At 42.0% G+C, this 17,736-nt stretch overlaps 3 protein-coding genes across 4 annotated transcripts; all 3 read right to left on the bottom strand.

Annotated features, from left to right (window-relative positions):
- Positions 1-153: 153 nt before the first annotated feature.
- On the bottom strand, positions 154-3,461 carry LOC105904931 (rho-related GTP-binding protein RhoA-B). Its single transcript, XM_012832886.3, has 5 exons — positions 3,323-3,461; positions 2,319-2,481; positions 2,079-2,199; positions 1,816-1,946; positions 154-993 (listed from the first exon to the last, which is right to left on the bottom strand). Exons 2-5 carry the CDS (start codon positions 2,472-2,474, stop codon positions 820-822), a joined length of 582 nt encoding a protein of 193 aa, XP_012688340.1. The 5' UTR covers positions 2,475-2,481; positions 3,323-3,461; the 3' UTR covers positions 154-819.
- Positions 3,462-4,068: 607 nt separating this feature from the next.
- Positions 4,069-8,367, bottom strand: LOC105904920 (cytokine-inducible SH2-containing protein-like). 2 transcript variants are annotated; one of them, XM_012832875.2, is made up of 3 exons: positions 7,506-8,367; positions 6,245-6,435; positions 4,069-5,708 (listed from the first exon to the last, which is right to left on the bottom strand). In XM_012832875.2, the coding sequence occupies exons 2-3, from the start codon at positions 6,402-6,404 to the stop codon at positions 5,212-5,214; spliced, it is 657 nt and encodes a 218-aa protein (XP_012688329.1). In that variant the 5' UTR covers positions 6,405-6,435; positions 7,506-8,367; the 3' UTR covers positions 4,069-5,211. The 2 variants fall into 2 exon arrangements, with proteins under 2 accessions (XP_012688329.1, XP_031424270.1); XM_031568410.1 differs by lacking the exon at positions 7,506-8,367 and having other exon boundaries at positions 6,245-7,127.
- Positions 8,368-8,437: 70 nt separating this feature from the next.
- On the bottom strand, positions 8,438-15,169 carry LOC105904898 (twinfilin-2-like). Its single transcript, XM_031568411.2, has 11 exons — positions 14,568-15,169; positions 13,644-13,721; positions 12,771-12,949; positions 12,575-12,670; positions 11,176-11,280; positions 10,946-10,960; positions 10,713-10,754; positions 10,217-10,333; positions 9,881-10,031; positions 9,062-9,183; positions 8,438-8,929 (listed from the first exon to the last, which is right to left on the bottom strand). Exons 1-11 carry the CDS (start codon positions 14,590-14,592, stop codon positions 8,762-8,764), a joined length of 1,098 nt encoding a protein of 365 aa, XP_031424271.1. The 5' UTR covers positions 14,593-15,169; the 3' UTR covers positions 8,438-8,761.
- Positions 15,170-17,736: the final 2,567 nt, after the last annotated feature.

Raw genomic sequence — 17,736 nt, 5'->3', positions numbered from 1 at the left:
CAATAATAATCAATAATCTTGTGTCTAAAGTAAAACATTTTTGTGTATCGTGCTCTTCAAATAAGTTGCCGTCCCGTTGAGAATACTCAAGGCTAACTTAAGGCAGTGTTCATGAAGATGAACGTATACAGCAAATTAAACCCTTGACAAGCGTTTTGACTTCAAAAGCTTCTTAAAAAGATTTTAATACACCAAAAATACCAATTTTTTTTGCTTCTAATGTTTTTTTTTTTTTGAAAAACAACAAAAAGAACAAAACAACAAGCTTCAAGTCTTGCCCTTGTGTGTACGGTACATATGTGAAAATGCACATGTTCCCTATGTGACAGGCATGTTGGTCCTGATCATTTCCAGCTTTTTAAAATTGCATATTTTCTGTCGTCCAAAAGGAATAAGAAGGGTTATGAGGGAAGGGTCACAGTGTGTGGCCAGACAATTCTGACCAATCGCAAGGACTTGACCGCTGAACAAACGGGTTTCATTATGGCACAGCGTGCCTCACCAGCCCCACAGATATTGGCTTAGTAGGAGTAAATATGGCATACTCACTCACAGGTGTAAAGTACAAAAAAAAAAAACTCTCTCCACATCAGCTCCTTTAAATACTGACAAAAAAACTTTCATAACTAGTTGTTGGCCTACTGGTTTTTGTTTTTTTTAAAAGACAGACTAAATAAAAGCGTTTGCATCTCTCATTTAAAAAAACAAACAAAAAAAAAAAACAGTTTAGCACAGTCTTTTCATGAAGGTGGATCAGCAGAGGACACACGCTTGTGTCCTGCACCCCTCTCTGCTGTAGGATATACAGTCCGCTTGTGTTTAAAGCAGGAGGCATTTATTGCTCTTCTTGCCCCGTCTAGCCTGCAGTGCCGCCCTTGTGGCCATCTCAAACACCTCTCGCACGCCATCCTTGGTCTTGGCAGAGCACTCCATGTAGCCAAAAGCACAGATCCGGTTGGCCATGTCCCGGCCTTCCTCGGGCTTCACAGGCTCCTGTGGACGAGAGTAGGATGCCATTGTGTTAAGACCATTAAACCCAAAACACAAATGTCAAATGAACATTAAAAAAAGGTCCACACATGTTATTTGACAGATAAACCAGTAAATTGCCCAAGATGTGTACAGCAGAAATATTCACACAAATTATGGATGTTAATGAGCATCACCATCACAGTAATGTTAACTCACATTGAGTGGTCTTCCACAAGACAAACAAGAACATAAAAATGTACTACATGTTATTCAGCCTAGGTCAAGCAGGGTGTATAATTTCATACAGTACAAAGACAGAGTTTAATGTTGGAGTAATGGAAACTTGCATATTACGCTAACCAAGTCAATGTACTATGATTTAAAAATGACTTTTTATTTTTTATCTTGAGCATTGTAATAAGGCATTTTCGTTTACCTAATTACAAAGCCATCAAGTTCTTGGTGAGAGCACCAGGTATGTTATTATTTACACATCCAGACCAATCAAATGCATCACAAAGAGACCTATGCAATTATTAAGAAGCAAAGAGAACATATCTTTCACTAACTCATCTGCTAAAGTGATTGATAGTGACTGACAAATGTAGTGCAACCCATATCTGCAAAATGGGTTGAGCTTTCCGGTTCTACAGTCACTCAGTCATTGGTTATTTGCAATACCAAATCACAAACCTGTTTACAAACTTCCAAGATACACACGGAAAGGTTTTTAAAATCACTGTGCCAGGAGGCAAACTTTTTTATTTTATTTAGAGTGTGTCACACATAGCAATACCAATCATGCAACACCAGTATTTAGATCATGACATCACTGAATCATACCTGTTTCATCTTTGCCAGCTCACGACGGGTGTGCTCATCATTCCGCAGGTCCTTTTTGTTGCCCACGAGGATTATGGGAACATTGGGACAGAAGTGTTTCACTTCTGGAGTCCACTTCTCCGGGATGTTTTCTGGACAGGACCGAGAAATGCAAGTTAAGGCATGAACCAAAAGGAAGCGTGCTATATATATATATATATGCATAGCTAAAAACAGTCAGTGTGCAGAGGATGGTGGACTGCATGTTGCATGACCTCACTTACCCAGACTGTCAGGACTGTCAATAGAAAAGCACATAAGGATGACATCGGTGTCAGGGTAGGAGAGAGGTCGCAGCCTGTCATAGTCCTCTTGGCCTGCTGTATCCCACAGAGCCAGCTCTACCTGTTATGGCAGACACACCCAAGTTGAACATGCAGTTTTGGAAGACCGAAAAAACATTACTCTATGGACGGGGACAAAAATGTAACGTTAGTACAATGAAACCAGCTTCAGATCCTTACCTGTTTACTGTCTACTTCGATGTCAGCAACGTAGTTTTCAAAGACGGTTGGTACATATACTTCAGGGAACTGGTCTTTGCTGAAGACGATGAGTAGACACGTCTTTCCGCATGCCCCATCTCCAACTATTACAAGCTTCTTACGGATTGCTGCCATGTCTACACTGTGTTGTTAAAGATCAACGGAAAAGACCCATAAATCACACATATAACATATGCCTGATACAATGCTGCGTCAATTAGTCTCTGCACATACATGTTTAACGTTACACGTTTAACTTACAGTTCTAACGTCACATTGCCTCTGAAATGTGGCTAAAAACAGTTTATATGCTAGTTCTGCTAATTGACTAGCTAGCCTCAAAACATACCCAACGTAGCTAGGGGTGGCTAAATTGTTAGGTCGTAACTTTAATTTACTGACAACTGAAAATGAAATATTAACCATAACCATGCTACCCTGTGCTATAAAACCTGACAGTAAATTGCTTCACATTGTACACCAGCCTACTAAAGCCACTTCAACGATGTCAGAATTATACATCAGTATCACCAAATGCTGGCTAACTATCAAGAGGCCTCGTTTGCTCAAAGTGTTTAACAGTTGGCCACCAAGCGAAAAAAAAGGCCAGCTAACGTGAGCTAGATAGCCAAATGACAAGGGACGTAGCTAGCTACCAAATATGTACAAAATTATCCAAGAATAATTGCTGTGAAATCAGACATCTACGTAAAATTATCAACAAAAGTAAGCGCGGTGTCTAATTACGATGGTTACTAAACAAGATGAGGCGGTGCGATAACGTTACATAAAATAAACACCTGAAAGTGGTGGCTAATGAGTTAGTTAGCCAGCTAGCTAGCAACATAAGGCGGAAGTGATTAGAATAACGTACTGGACTTCTTCGACTCGAATAAAATCGTCTTTTAGGTCTCGCACATTCAGTTAGTACAAGAAATATATATTTCTGTATCATCATTAAGATCACAAAACATTGATCTTACCAATAGTTAGTAGTTTGGTCAGGGTTTTCGATTCAGAAAGTAGCTGGATCAGGGTTGGCCAAACGCAGTTCACGACTGGAAGCTAAAGAGGCAAAAACCGAAGGGAGGGGTGTGGGGGTTGGGCGAGACAGCGGGTCATTTGGGAAAATATGATGTCTAGTTTAACCATGTCTGTGGTTTAACCAGCTAATTTTTCACTTGTGTCCAGAACAGTGTATTTAAGGATAAACTATTCTGTTTTAGCACGGTTAACGAAAGCCCCGAGACAATAGGGACACGAACTAATTACTGTACTGTGTTGGCCTACTTTTGGTCTTGAGTCAGACTAGGTTATTATCTAGAACCTTAATCCAGGGTTATAAAAGACTAGGCCTAAAGGTTACTCGCCTCCCCCGTTCTGTTGTTTGTTGTATGCTATTCAATATAGGTCTGGTTTCCAAGTAGGACTTGTAAGACTAAAACTCATGCCCATTTAAGTTATTTCTCATATGCCTAACTTCAAAACATATAATGACAATAGTGTGCAGCTATTGCAGGCAATTTCTTTATTTTGCTGTAGGCGTAGTTACCTTTTACTACATTTCCACTTCTCAAATTAGCCAGTTGTATCTGGTTGTTCAGTTCAGTACCCTTTTATTGTTCTTTGTTTAATCCTCTAGTGACCTTTGAATATGTGTACAAAAAAATCCATCTGTTCTTGTTGTTTGGAATGCACACATTAAACATGGAAAACAAAGTCTGAGACATGAGTTTGACATTTTATTTTGGAAGATTGTATGAGTGTTTTGCTTATGTTCTATCACAAGAGGGCAGCACTGTTAAATATCTTGCACACTGGTGAGGACTGGGGCTGAGGAATGTTGCAAAGGGACTTACCACTAGGGGCTGTACCACTAAACACCTGGCAGTTTTATGTCTTTATAACTAAAGACTGTGACACTTTCAAAGGAAACCGTAATCTGCCGATATTTCCAGAACTGACTTTGACTATTGTGAATGTATAGTAGGCCTAGCAGAGTTAAACAAATGAATTGCTTGTGTTTGCTCATGTCAACACTTAATTGTTACAGTTAAACCTAGGTTGGCAGTTACACCTAAAATCCAGGTATAGTCTTTTGTACCTGGTGAGATCTTTAGGAATTATTCAGAATTCTGAATCTTTGAAATTTAGTGGACACCTTTCAGCACATGGCTGGTAATATGTACACCTTGCCCTGTGCTGAGGTATTAATAACAAGAGTCTCTAATCCTGATAAGAAGCTTTCCAAGACAGTCACTCCACCATTTCAAGGAACCCAACTCAAGCATTATGCCTCTCTTGGAAAGCCTGTAACATTAGCTGTCAGCAAGAAACATACTTGAAATCACATTTCCATGAAAACTGTAAAACCTTCTAATTAAAAAAAAAACCTGGACCTAATAGACTTTCACCTTCAGGATGTGGAATCCAAACACTGAAAATCCTGAAATCCTTCACTGGAAAGCATATGGTTCAGAAGTGATTCATTTTTTTCTGTCTTGATTGTGTGAACTAGGCCTGCTAGAATACCAGGGCGGCATTGAAGGTAATATTTGCATAGCAAAAAAAGAAAGTAAAACAGGTACCAGAAGGCCATTTTACCTCGATATAGATCAGTCAGTATCAGTCACATTTAAAAAAAAGAATCATTCATTTAAGTTTTAAAATCCTTATGATGGGATTTTCATTTTCATTGGAATTTGATTTATTATTCAGCCTGGATACACCAGAAGTTGCAAAAAACTCTGAAACTTGTAGTAGTATTGCAACCCGCTGTGCTGAGGTCCCGCTTTCCTGGTACGTCGGTTGGGTCCAGGCTTTGCAGAAGGGCCACCGAAAGAGGCAATTTGGTTGAAGACTCCGGATGTCCTCAGATGTAAAAGGGGTACTCATGCAGGAAAAGCAGCAACGGCCCAGGCAGAGGCAGGTGGGCAGGGCTGGAGGCATGGCGGTTGATAACGAGGCGTGTGAGGTGCTGTAGGGAGGGAAAGGCCTGGGGTCTGCGCAGTGGACACTGAAGCTTCAGGAGCACTGTGTTATCTTTGGGCATCACAGACTCCCATGACTTGGCCCCTTCCTCCTCCAGATCACCCCCTCCGTGTCTGCGGCCTGAGCCCACATAGTGCTGCACTAGACTGGGCACACTGGTGAAGGAGGGCAGGCTGGAGCGGGCAGGAGAACTTGAGTCCAACCGAAAGTGGCCACAGTTGTACTCAATGCGGACACTGGTGGGACCACGACAGGTCTTCACTGAGAGCGTCAGCATATAGAGGGGATGGCTGCTGTCGCGCACTAAGAAGGTGCCCTCCAATGCATCCTGCAGAGCAATCTTAGCCTCAGCTGCTGAAATGTCTCCCCAGTACCAGCCTTCCAATAGAAACAGAATCACTTTTTCAACTCATTGACGGCTACGTACAGTCACGGTTAGTACAGCATTAGAAATGCATTTTCTGTTTCAGACAGACATGTTTGGTGAAAGCAGAAGTAAATGTGGATCGAACTCTTTCACAAATCTGACAAGTATGCCACTAAAAATGACTGTACTGTAATGACTGTAATTTCCATTGGCATTTCCCATATGATTACATGCAATATTACACTGAAGAAAACGTTGTTTGCATGCGGACATCGGATGCACATGAATTAAATCAACATAGCATTTCAATTTACAAAATATATTTAGGCCCCTTATAAAACAGACACAATTTAACCAACTAATTCCAATGGAATAGTTAAAGGTTATATGAATAGAATAGAAAAGCCTTTATTGTCATTGTATTTGCATACAACGAAATTTGGAAATAGGTGCCATAGGATTCTTTATCTAATAGTGTAATGTCAACATTATAGTGTTATGCAGGTTTGATTAGCAGGCACATACTGGGAACAATCTTATAGGCTACCTGAGGTATGGAGCTGCTGGAAGGTGGTACTGTGCAGCAGGTCTGCAGTGGGGTCCCACAGGTTGAGGGAGACATGACGGGTACAGGGGTGGCCCTGGCGTGACTCAGTGTTCTGTCTGTTGTCGCCATCACTTTGCAAATTCCTCTCCCTGGCAACCATTGCTGAGAAAGGTGGCTTGTACAATGGAGTGCTGGCAATGACAAAATACTCTAAATACATGTTTTATCAGAAAAGAACCGTATGAAAGTGTCTCTTACAGAAGGTATTGCCTACTCAGCTAAGGACGTTCTGGGAAACACCTTGAAATGTTAAGGGACAGCTTAAGTGTTAACTTATGAATGACGTCGCGTTAAGAAAGCTTTGGAAAACCCTGCCCTGATTATATGTAGGCTAGACTACATTGAAACCACCATCACTATCTTTATTTAAAAAGTGACATCAGTATTTTTGCTATCTTAGTCTGGCTATTGCTTTTTTGGAAGTGTTTTTATTCGTTATTTCAGTCAGACCATGTTGAAACTTTGGTTTCAGGTTAGTTACAGAGCCAGGGGCTAGTCCCGCATAGGATCAGGAAAGCAATTTCATACAGGCAAGCCAGATGTGCTAGGAAGCAAAGACAACGTAAAGTTTATATATCTCAAAGCACTGTGTCCATCAAAGTGAAGGCAACCAAAGGGTTTTGGTAAACTGAAAGGGCCAGGATACAGTAGGCTAAGTTAAACAATGGGGGCTAATCACCTATAGGTTTTTTATCCATAGTTTTTTTCTCAAGTGCCTGCCATTTATGACATAGTAATAGACATTTGAAATAGCTCAATCGAATGTATACACACTCAACTTGGCTGAAAGTATATGAAATGGCCTGTCGTCATTTTCCTACAAACTATGTTGTTAGGGTTGTAATTTAGATGAATAAATAGGTTATGCCTGTTTATTTATTTAGTCCTGTACAACATCAAATGCAGGCGTTTGTGCAGTGTTCAGCGTTCTGATTTAAATAGGGCTAAGATTGACCATGCAGTGGTTGGATAATGAACCAAACCTAATAAATAACATTAATGAATGAGTAAATGAGCAAGTTGATGACACAGTGTTCTTTCTCTAAAAATCATAAGGGAAGTTTTGTATGACATGGGTGGGGTTAAAAAATCGTATGGAAAATAATAAACACAATAACAAACTGAACGATTATTCATGTTGTAAGTGAGGCAATACGCATTCATGACGTGTACGGGTTACTGTTTATTCTCCCAATCTTACCTTTACATAGGCCTGAACAGAATCAACACGCTGAAGTCCACCATAAGCGAGTAAGCGCATATTTTCATTAGAACGCTCATAATATTCACAAGCCACCGCCACTGATAAAGCCAGAGAAGATGTTCGGTTTAGAACTGTCAACACGCCAGCGCTGAAACGCAAAATTGATGAAAATATATTTCAAGGATAAAAAGATCAAGAGCTAATACACAAGAAATTGAGAGAAACCGTTTCCCTTCAGTTATGAACGTTGACATATAAACTCCCCGGGTAGTGTGTTTAAATAATCGTTGTGACGAAATTCCTGAAATCTATTTCCTAGAATAGCTTTGAATTTCTGCACTGGCTGACACTATGTAGCTTCATCCGCGCGCTCCGTTTCGCGGAACTGCGGTCGCGACATACGCTGCCTTTCTATTGGCCCCATTGGTAATCTCGCGAACCTCGTGACTCCATTTGAAGCTGTCCAGCCGGTTTCTGGTAACAGTCAACGTTGGGACTGCCGTTCTTAGTAAACTCTTTCCAGGAACCTTGAGAGACTGACTGCAAGCGACCTGCAGGCCTACGCACTGAGCATACCAAAGCAGTTTCACACGGAGTTTTAAACTGGTCAGAGATAGATAGCAGTGAAATCAACAAACCCTCAAACCTATGATCTATCAAGAGGGGTGGGAATTATGCTTCCAGGCTGGATTGTGCTAAATGAACAAAGGAAAGCTCACTACCACAGTTAAAAGTGTCGGTGACCCACTAGTTTATTTAACGCAGAGAGCCCACACCAATAAGAACGAAATGGAAATGTCGTTCGATTGAACAGTCAGCAGCACGTGGCCTACTGGCAGTGCAAAGCCCCTTTTCTGATTCTGAGGCTCTGCGTGACCTTGGCAGCTGATAGCGAAAACTTAACAACAATAAACACACAAGAGGCTACGTGCTGGTTAGGCCTAAATGTACAAGAAAAAATATTTTATTTGGTGATGATCGTTCATTTTATATGTGAAAAATATGTAGCATTCTTATTAACTGATTAATCAGCATTAACTCCCTGTCTTCACTGTGCTCTTGGATTAAGAACAGAGGAGTATGGGTGGAAATAGAATGAAGGATGGGTGAGGTCACCACACTACAGCAAAATAAGACAAAAAAGGGAGAAGATGAAGGCAACTTGGCTCAGGCAGAGGATAAAGCCAGCTAATAGCGTAAGCCTAGGAAGAAATAAGCAGAGCAGAGGCAGACATTGTTGTTAGGGTGCTGGTTTAGCTCTCCTCCCCGTTCTCTCCTCCCCCCTTGATGAGGCGTTTGTTGCCCCTCTTGCCAGGGGGTCCACGGGGCTTGGCGAAAGTCTGCTTCACGGAATTCGACTTGGGGTGCACCTCTTCATATAAGAACTCCTCTGTCAGCCCTTCGCCACTGTCAATCTCCACCTGACCAGACACACACCAAACATACGGATTACTGATATCATTGGGTTTTCCTCTTAGTACTTTTTTCTATTAGTGGTTTTTCATAGCCAGGCCTACACTTCATCAGAAAAACAAGAGTTTGACTCTGTTTACCTTTTTGGCGACCTCAAGATGGTAGTCTCGCTCCACCTCATCTAAAAGTCGGTTTAGACAACTGGAATACAGCATCCTCTCCTTAATGCTGCAGTTATGGCCTGGCATAGAGTATATGAACACTGAGGTAGCGAGAATGAGAGACAGAGGGAGTTCAGGACACATAAACATGAATTCAATATGATTTACTATCTCTATAGTTGTTAATTTGGTTAAGACTCGTTATTCTTTTCTTAGTACTTATTTTAATCTTTACTTACCAAGTTTTGTTTTATCTGTGTACTTTTAAAAACAATTTGACTTAACTAAAATAATGTTTACCTGTAAGTATTTCATATTACTCAGAAAGAAATATTATGCCATAATTATCCTGAGCCAGCACGCAAGATGTTATGCTGTGTGCAGCTGCTGTAGGGAGTATTTATATTGTGGAAACATTGTGTGAACATATTACAATCTTGATTATGTGATTACTGTGTATGTACAAGATGGTAACTTGTGAGCAAAAGTGTAATAAAAGAAAATGAATGGCAACTGACATAATAAAATGCCTAATTACCATAGCACATATTAGGCCTATATGACATAAACAAGTTAAAATATTTATGACTAAGGATGAGGCAGGTCTGGAACACTGATTGCAATTGAAATCAATTGAAGCTGATAGAGGCAAACAAGCACAGCGGTCTCATAGCCTCTGACATTTCAGTGTTCACAATGACACCTAGTGGACATAAAGTGAACAATGAGGCAGACTATTGCATGGTGGGGTGCCAATGAGATAAATAGCCTGGGATGTAGCCTTGATCTTGCACTGACCCAGAGACTCCAGAAGCTGTCCCTGATGGGAGTGTTTGTACAGGAAGAGGTGATAGCGGGGGGCATTTGCGGGGATGCGGAATGGCAGATCACGTGTCTCTGTGGGGTTTGTGTGGACTAGTTCAATGGTCTCCTTCTCGACATCCACTCTCTTAGAAAACACATGGAAACAGAGGAGCTATGTTCATTCTCAAGCAGGCACTTCAGGATTTAAAAAAGTCCTTAAAATGATGGCAGTTTAAGCTGCTATTCTGTCAAAGTTTCTAAACAAAATGTCCAAAATAAAACCCAAGCTGTTAAGGATGTCACCTTTGCCCTTAAGCATTCACGACTCACCAGCTGAATGTAATTGATGAGCTTGTGTTTAAGCTGCACAAAAGCCCGTTTGGCCTCCTCCTGGAGAGGGAAGGCTAGACCTTGGAGCTTGTTCCCAACACAGATCTCTGTCATTACCTGCAACGGGCAACATACATGCTTGCACACACACACACGCGCGCGCGCACACACACACACACACACACACACACACACACACACACACACACACACACACACACACACACACACACACACACACACACACACACACACACACACACACACACACACACACACACACACACACACACAGATAGAAAGGGAATACAATGAGAACATGTCTTACTTACATTTTTGCAGTATACATCCAAGCTAATACCAGCCTTCAGTCAATGTTATTAGTGTGTGTGTGTGTCTGTGTGTGTGTGTGTGTGTGTGTGTGTGTGTGTGTGTGTGTGTGTGTGAGAGAGAGTGAAGAAATAGATTAGTTGTAGTAATTAAATGGATAGTGCACCTTGGGTCGTCCTATTGGAGTGGGTAGCCGTCGGCGCTCATCCTGTGTTAGTGTAAAAAATACAGCACAGTTCATTATACCAATCCACCAATACCCATTCTGATGGACACACAAAACCACACACCCGTTCACACACACAAACTGTGCCCATACACAGGTATATATAGCTCAAACACATGCTTTGACAGGAACTAGCACTGTGCTACTAAGAAAGGAAACCCTGCAAAACTTACTCGCACCACCTTGTCCTGAAAGAGAACGTGGGAGATGAACAAACTCTGTGTCAATATCAGGTATTAACCGTTTCCACTAAATTCAACATTAGCATCACTGACAGAGCCTTTGGGTGTCACAGCCATATTTAGTCAGTTAAGTTAAAAGCAAAGAAATGGCCGAAATGGGGGTTGGTTGGTGGGAGGAGTGGGGTTAGGGTGGGAGTGGGGGAACCCAAAGGTTTACTCACCTCTGTGAGTTTGATTCGGTGCAGCTCCTGTTCGGCAGAGGTCAGAGGGGCTGGTGAGGAGCAGGACGCCATGTGTCTGAGGTACCCCTGGAAGCACACATCCTCCTGGAGAGAACGGTATATGGAACAGTTGTTTAGCTGTATAGATTTCTATTTTTAAACAGGGGCGACAGTGGTACAGGAGGTAGATAAGTCGTTTAGTAATCAAAAGGTTGCTAGTTCGATTCCCTGTCGAAGCGTCCTTGAGCAAGACGCTGAACCCCTAATTGCTCCTGATGTGCAGTCTGCCATCAGTGTAAATGTAAAATGTGTATGTAAGTCGCTTTGGATAAAAGCGTCTGCTAAATGACTAAATGACTAAATGTAAATGTATTTTGTGTACATATATATATATATGGTCACAAAGGTAAGGCCACATGCATTGGCAGCATGTTTTGTCAAATGGAAGTTTGATTTGCATACTCTGTTATGACAGCATAATGTTAATTACACCCCAATATATATCAGAGGCAACATTAAAATGACAGAGAAATATAGAACAGTCATTTGCATGCCTGGTATATAAACGAATTTGCACCACAATGTGGTGACACAATCTGCTTGTGTGGATTGCAGATGCACCACAACATTACGCCTTGATTTCACCGGGGGCGGCTGCGTTGCGTTCCGACCGCCGGCGCTGTTCGCAGCCACTCTAAAAAAAAAATGCGTATGATTCTACCAGACACGCTGCGGCACGCTTCAGATGCGACACTCCACTCTGCTCCGCTAAAAATACACGCCTGGTCTATTTTTGACGGAAGTCGTGACAAGTTCATCCATCTGCTCTGCATACATCTGAATATATTGATGATGCCGTTGGCTGTCCAGCCTCAGACACGAGGGGATGCAAATCCCCTCGCTGTCTCCTTCGCTGGTTGATGGAAAGCACCCAATACCGGCTCCTTCTCTTATTCAGGGGATACCTCATTAAAGTCTAATTCATATGCTTAATCTATGTGATAACAGGCAGGGTTATATGTTCACAAAACCTAAATGTGGGGGGTCTACTGAAGATTCTTGCCCACGTTCAAACTGAGTGGAATCTGATGTTCATAATCTGATGCTCATAACTGAAATGAGCTAGCCTACAGTGGAGCACATCCTGACAGGCTTCCAGTTGTGGGTCTCAATTACAGAGGAAGGAGTCCTGATATTCCCAAATTCAGACTAATTGAACAGTAAACCGTGTTTGACTAAATAAATACACATCTTGCCCCACAAGTCGTAGTGTAGAGCTCTTGATAGCATTTAGGTAGGGTTATTCCGTTTGGTTATTGTTAGCATATTTAAGGATAAGAACCTCATCTTCAAAATCTGTTGCCACCGTGGCGAGAGCTTTGGGGGGGATCAGACCCACCTGAACTGTGCCAAACATTTCATCTTTCACATGACCTCCACCAAACTCCTTCTTCAAAGTGGCCCTTGTGGCAGCATACACCATTTTCAGCCTCACCTACAAGCAGACCAAGAGTGACAGTCAACACCAGGCAACAGCACCCACTTGGCTTGTTTCATTTGTGTAAGTGTATGTGTGGCTTATGGGTTGTATGTACAGGGCAGTGGTCAGGCGACCAGGAGATGAAGAGCCACTCATAGCCTTGTGCATTCTGAGAGTCCAGCCGGTACAGGATGTAGCAGGGCTCCTGGGCGTCCAGCAGTGGCAGCAGGAAGTGGTCATAGTCGCGGTCCCAGCTCTGAGACGGCTCACTGTATGCCCCCAGCACCAGCTGCTCTGAAACACAGAGCACAGCTCCTATCACACACCCTATAATAACCTCATACACACTCCATAATTAATAATCTCCATAATAATCTCATACACACACTCCATAATTAATACTCTCCATAATAATCTCATACACACACTCCATAATGAAACTCTCCATAATAATCTCATACACACACTCCATAATTAATAATCTCCATAATCACCTCATGCACACACACTTCATAGCACACCCCATAGCAATACGCAGACTTCATAATACAACCGATAATAACATCATACACACACTGTATAATACAGCCTGAGATAACCATACGGATACACTTCATCATAACCTTGCATCATGCACCCAATTATCACCTTATAAAAGATAATTTTACAATCCTAGTTCTAATGACCTTAAACACTTCAGAACACCTCACACATGCACTTCATAATGAAGTCTTATTACAAATCCCACATGCCTCAAAGCACACTGCTGCATCAACCAAATATGTCTCACTGAATCCCAAAACAGGAAAAACAACTGATTTCAAATACACTTATTTTATTAGGGAAATATATTTATTGTAATGGTGTCACAAACCATGCATCTAAGCATCACATGAAGATCTACAAGGCACTTAAATACAAACACACATACCATGCACACACACACACACAGATACACAGACATTCTAAGATATGTATATCTCCTCACCGTTCCTAATGACAATTTTGATGATCCTTATTACTCCCCCTCTGGCTTTGGCCAAGAAGTCCCTCAGCTCAGGTGTAGCTGTGGGAGAAGACACCCAGACAGATATGGGTCAGGACAAACACAATAGAGGACGGATCAAAAAGGAGACACGGGAAAGAAAGACAAGAAGAACTTGTGGAGGTTAGAAGATGAGGACATTAGACTCCTTGAAAAGAGAGAATCTGATATCCAGGTCTAGCCTCTTGCAGCACCACCGTATGGTGACAGTGATATAGGGCATAGAGGCATCGCAGCTTCTGACACGACAGCGGTTTTGTCATGGTTTTATTCCACTTGAATCTGTTCTGGTCCATCAGAACCACAACAGTTTCATGCAGTCCAGGGTGATACAATGTCATGAACAAATGAATGACTGACATCCTCTGAATGAACTGAGGACTGTATCCCCACCTCACCCTCACCATGGTTACTGAAGATTGAGCCCTAATCAATAATGCAAGTGCAGCAGAGACGGGTGAGGTAGTGCTTCCGCCCCGATCTCCAGTTACTGGTGGTTCTATCAGCTGTCAGCCTCTTCATGTAAAACTAAAGAAACCTTTATCCTACACCCTAAAGACCATAGAAGATATTCAAAGCTGATCTCATTCACATAAAATAGAGCCAGCGATGCAATAAATGTCTGTAGAAACGTATCCAATTGCACACTTCTATAATTTTGACACTTCAAAGAAAGGACAAGCCATGCTCACAGTTACAAATATTTTCTTCCAAATAGAAAGTAATTTAACTAATCACTTTAAAGACAATTCAATATTATAGATCACTTGTTTAGTTATCGTGGGTCAGCATGCACTGCCCATCAAATTCAAAACGATGATGTACAAAGTCGTCTCCTAAATGGTTTCCAATCATTATCCTACTCACCGTGGATACCAGTTTGATGAGACATCACGGCTGTTGTACCAGGCACGTATTCTCCGGCTCTGCCAAAACCCCACTAAAGCGTTTGCGTGACACAGGTACTCCACAACGTATTGGGACCTGTGTGCGTGGTCCCAACTGCACTTCCGCGCCAATGATATCAACGCACAGGGGCTAACTTTGGGGATTCCTAACCTGTGAAACTTAATCTGCGGAACTGAGGGAGATGCGTAATATTGCGCCTGTCAATAGATACGTTGTGTCAACCACCTGGTCTGAAATTCTTCTCGCGTCAATGGCATAACCTGTTATCGATGCTACACAGGGGCGTTCCTCATCCAAAAGTACCTGTTGACATATGCAGTCATTAGGTCCTGGCAGATAACTTCTGGTTCTGCATCCACTTGGCCTACTTCCAAAGCAGTTGGTATAAGTTTTTATCCCAAATTCGCGTTACAGCTTCATTATTCCTGAATTCTCTCTTGTGCGGTTAATCGGTTAGATAACGATTCCCGTGTGAACGGTAAAGACACATTATCGCTCTCTCGGATCGCGGACCGGATCCTTTCAGCTAGGTGCTGCAAGTGCGGGCTCAAATTCCATCAACCTGGTCAGTGACACGCGACACCCCGCGTGCGGTTGAACCCTGCGTCCTCATACCAAGCATCCTGGCTCGAGCTTGTTAGCCTTTTCTCATAGGCTCAATGAGACAGGTTGTGGGCTGATAGTAGGCAATTAGAACAGTGCATGTGTGGCCAAACTTTTGGAGATTTGGTCTGAAAAGGAATCTACATGCATTGCATTTACAGGACACAAATCAAAAATGAGCTTCATGTAAATGTCATTAAAACATTAAAAGTCAAAGACATTAGGCTACAAGCTACTTTCTTGTGTGTTAATTGCATTGGTGCATCACCATCACTAGGACTGAAAAGGAATTCAGTAGTCTGAAAGATTAAAACATTAGTGCTGGTCAGTATGTATGGGTCTGTGTGTGAGTTGCGATTGGGGGATGCGCACAGTAGGCCTGTGCATCCACGGACATTGGCTAGCGAGCCTACTGATGGGTTCATATATAATTTACCTAGCAATGAGTACAAAAAACCCAGATAGCATTCATTATTCATCAGCAGAACCTCCTACTGGCACAAAGAGACAGGCCTAGGCTACTCTGTATTACACAAGCACACCTGTTGTGTCATCTACTTATATCGGCATGCCAACTCATTTATTTTATTATGCGCAGACAGTAGCCCTAGATGACATTCTGCCTTATCACTCTGCCAAATAATAGTAACTGTATCTCCTTACAATTGTAGCCTTTCATCTCTGACAGGCAACTTTCAAGGCTCTCAACACCACCCCCCCCCCCCCCCTCCTCCTCCTCTTAATGAAGTAGCCTTACTAAACAACTTTATTTACTCTCTTACTTTACTCTCTCCCTGTCTACACCCTGCAATGTGTGTGTACTCATGATGTACATCTGCTCTGTGTATGCCAATGAATGCCAATATGATGCATGTTCAAAGTATGTCCTTGTTGTATAAGACACACACACACACATGCACGCACACACACACACACACACACACACACACACACACACACACACACACACACACACACACACACACACACACACACACACACACACACACACACACACACACACACACACACACACACACACACACACACACACACACACACACACACACACACACACACACACACACACACACACACACACACACACACACACACCTCTACCCCTCTACTGGACCAGCCTCAAGCAGATGGGTCCCCCTCTGAGCTGGGTTCTGCTTAAGATGTCTTGCTGTTAAAAGGACCTGTCATCTTGTGCTTGCTCTGGGGCGGGTTTCAGGCCTTGGGCTCTGTAAAGCACTTTAAAGCCCTGACCTGAACTCAGTGTCCCTTTACACTTAGCTTTGGTGTTGGGAGATGGAGTGACGCCCACTATTTATGAAATGACAGTTACTTTGTGTTGTAACTTATTTCATCCACAAGTGGTAACATAACATACAGAGATTTACCATAGGCAATATTAAGACATCTGACATCATTTGTACAGTTGCTGTCCCACAGTCCTTGCCACTGCCACATGCAATACTTCAGCATTTAACAATGTGTGTTTGCTGTTTCTCTCATTGTATGACTGAAGAAGACCTATTCAAGGTAAATCATTACCTAAACTATCATTCACTTAGAGTCCAGTGTATAGGAAACTATTCAAACACTGCCACTCATTTTTTTGGTGTGTGTGTGTGGATGCTTTTGCTGGTTCAGGACCGACCTACCTAGATAGTCGTTGACTGAGCCACAAATCCACGCTGGATCGGGACCAGGTCAGGACCGGATAAGGGCCAGATCCACTGCAGGGTCAGCTATGTTACACAAGCAAAGGACTTTTCAAATGAGAAACAGTCTCTCACCGTCATTCTGGCAGAGAACAATTAGCCAGATCAACCTGTCAGAAGTGTCATTAAGATGTGAAGACATCCCACAAGAGCAATCTGCTTGACACTGAGTATATTCCCAACAGTTAGACAGCTGACATGTATGGATGCTTAGTTTGTATTTGGATAGGATAGATTTGGATGCTTCGGAAATGGTCAAAAAGATAGAGAGTAAAACTGAAACAATGCTGGAAATATCTTTAAAAACAAATGATTTAAACATGATATGCAAAACATATGAAATCTCATATCAAGTATGGAAATTTGAGATTAAATAAACCATGTCGTCATTCACATTTATCATTTTTTTCAATGTCTACTTTCCTGAGGTCTCCACTGAAAAAATGATGGGGATCAGGGCTTTTCTTGTTTTAGGGTACTTGCTGAATTTCTCAATGTAAAACGCAATGCAACACAAATGGAGAGATTTTTAACGCCCCAATGTCTCGAGGAGACAACAACAAATACCATTACTGAAATAACACATCATACAGTACACCATCACATCAACATACAAGACATTTTGAAAACAATGATCCAATACAATGCAGTAGTACTCAATAGTTCTGCACTGGTCTTCATTATATTGTAATGATGTTCTCCTCAACATTTAGCACACAGTTATGTAATGACATTATAGAAATGATTTAATGTAAACAGAATGACCAACAAGACAAATTAAGCCACTCGTATCT

The sequence above is a fragment of the Clupea harengus genome, chromosome 5 (genome assembly GCF_900700415.2).
Source record: "Clupea harengus chromosome 5, Ch_v2.0.2, whole genome shotgun sequence".
In the NCBI taxonomy this organism is placed as follows: domain Eukaryota; kingdom Metazoa; phylum Chordata; class Actinopteri; order Clupeiformes; family Clupeidae; genus Clupea; species Clupea harengus.
Note: the sequence above shows the minus strand (reverse complement) of the source record. Positions and strands in the feature narration are given on the sequence as shown.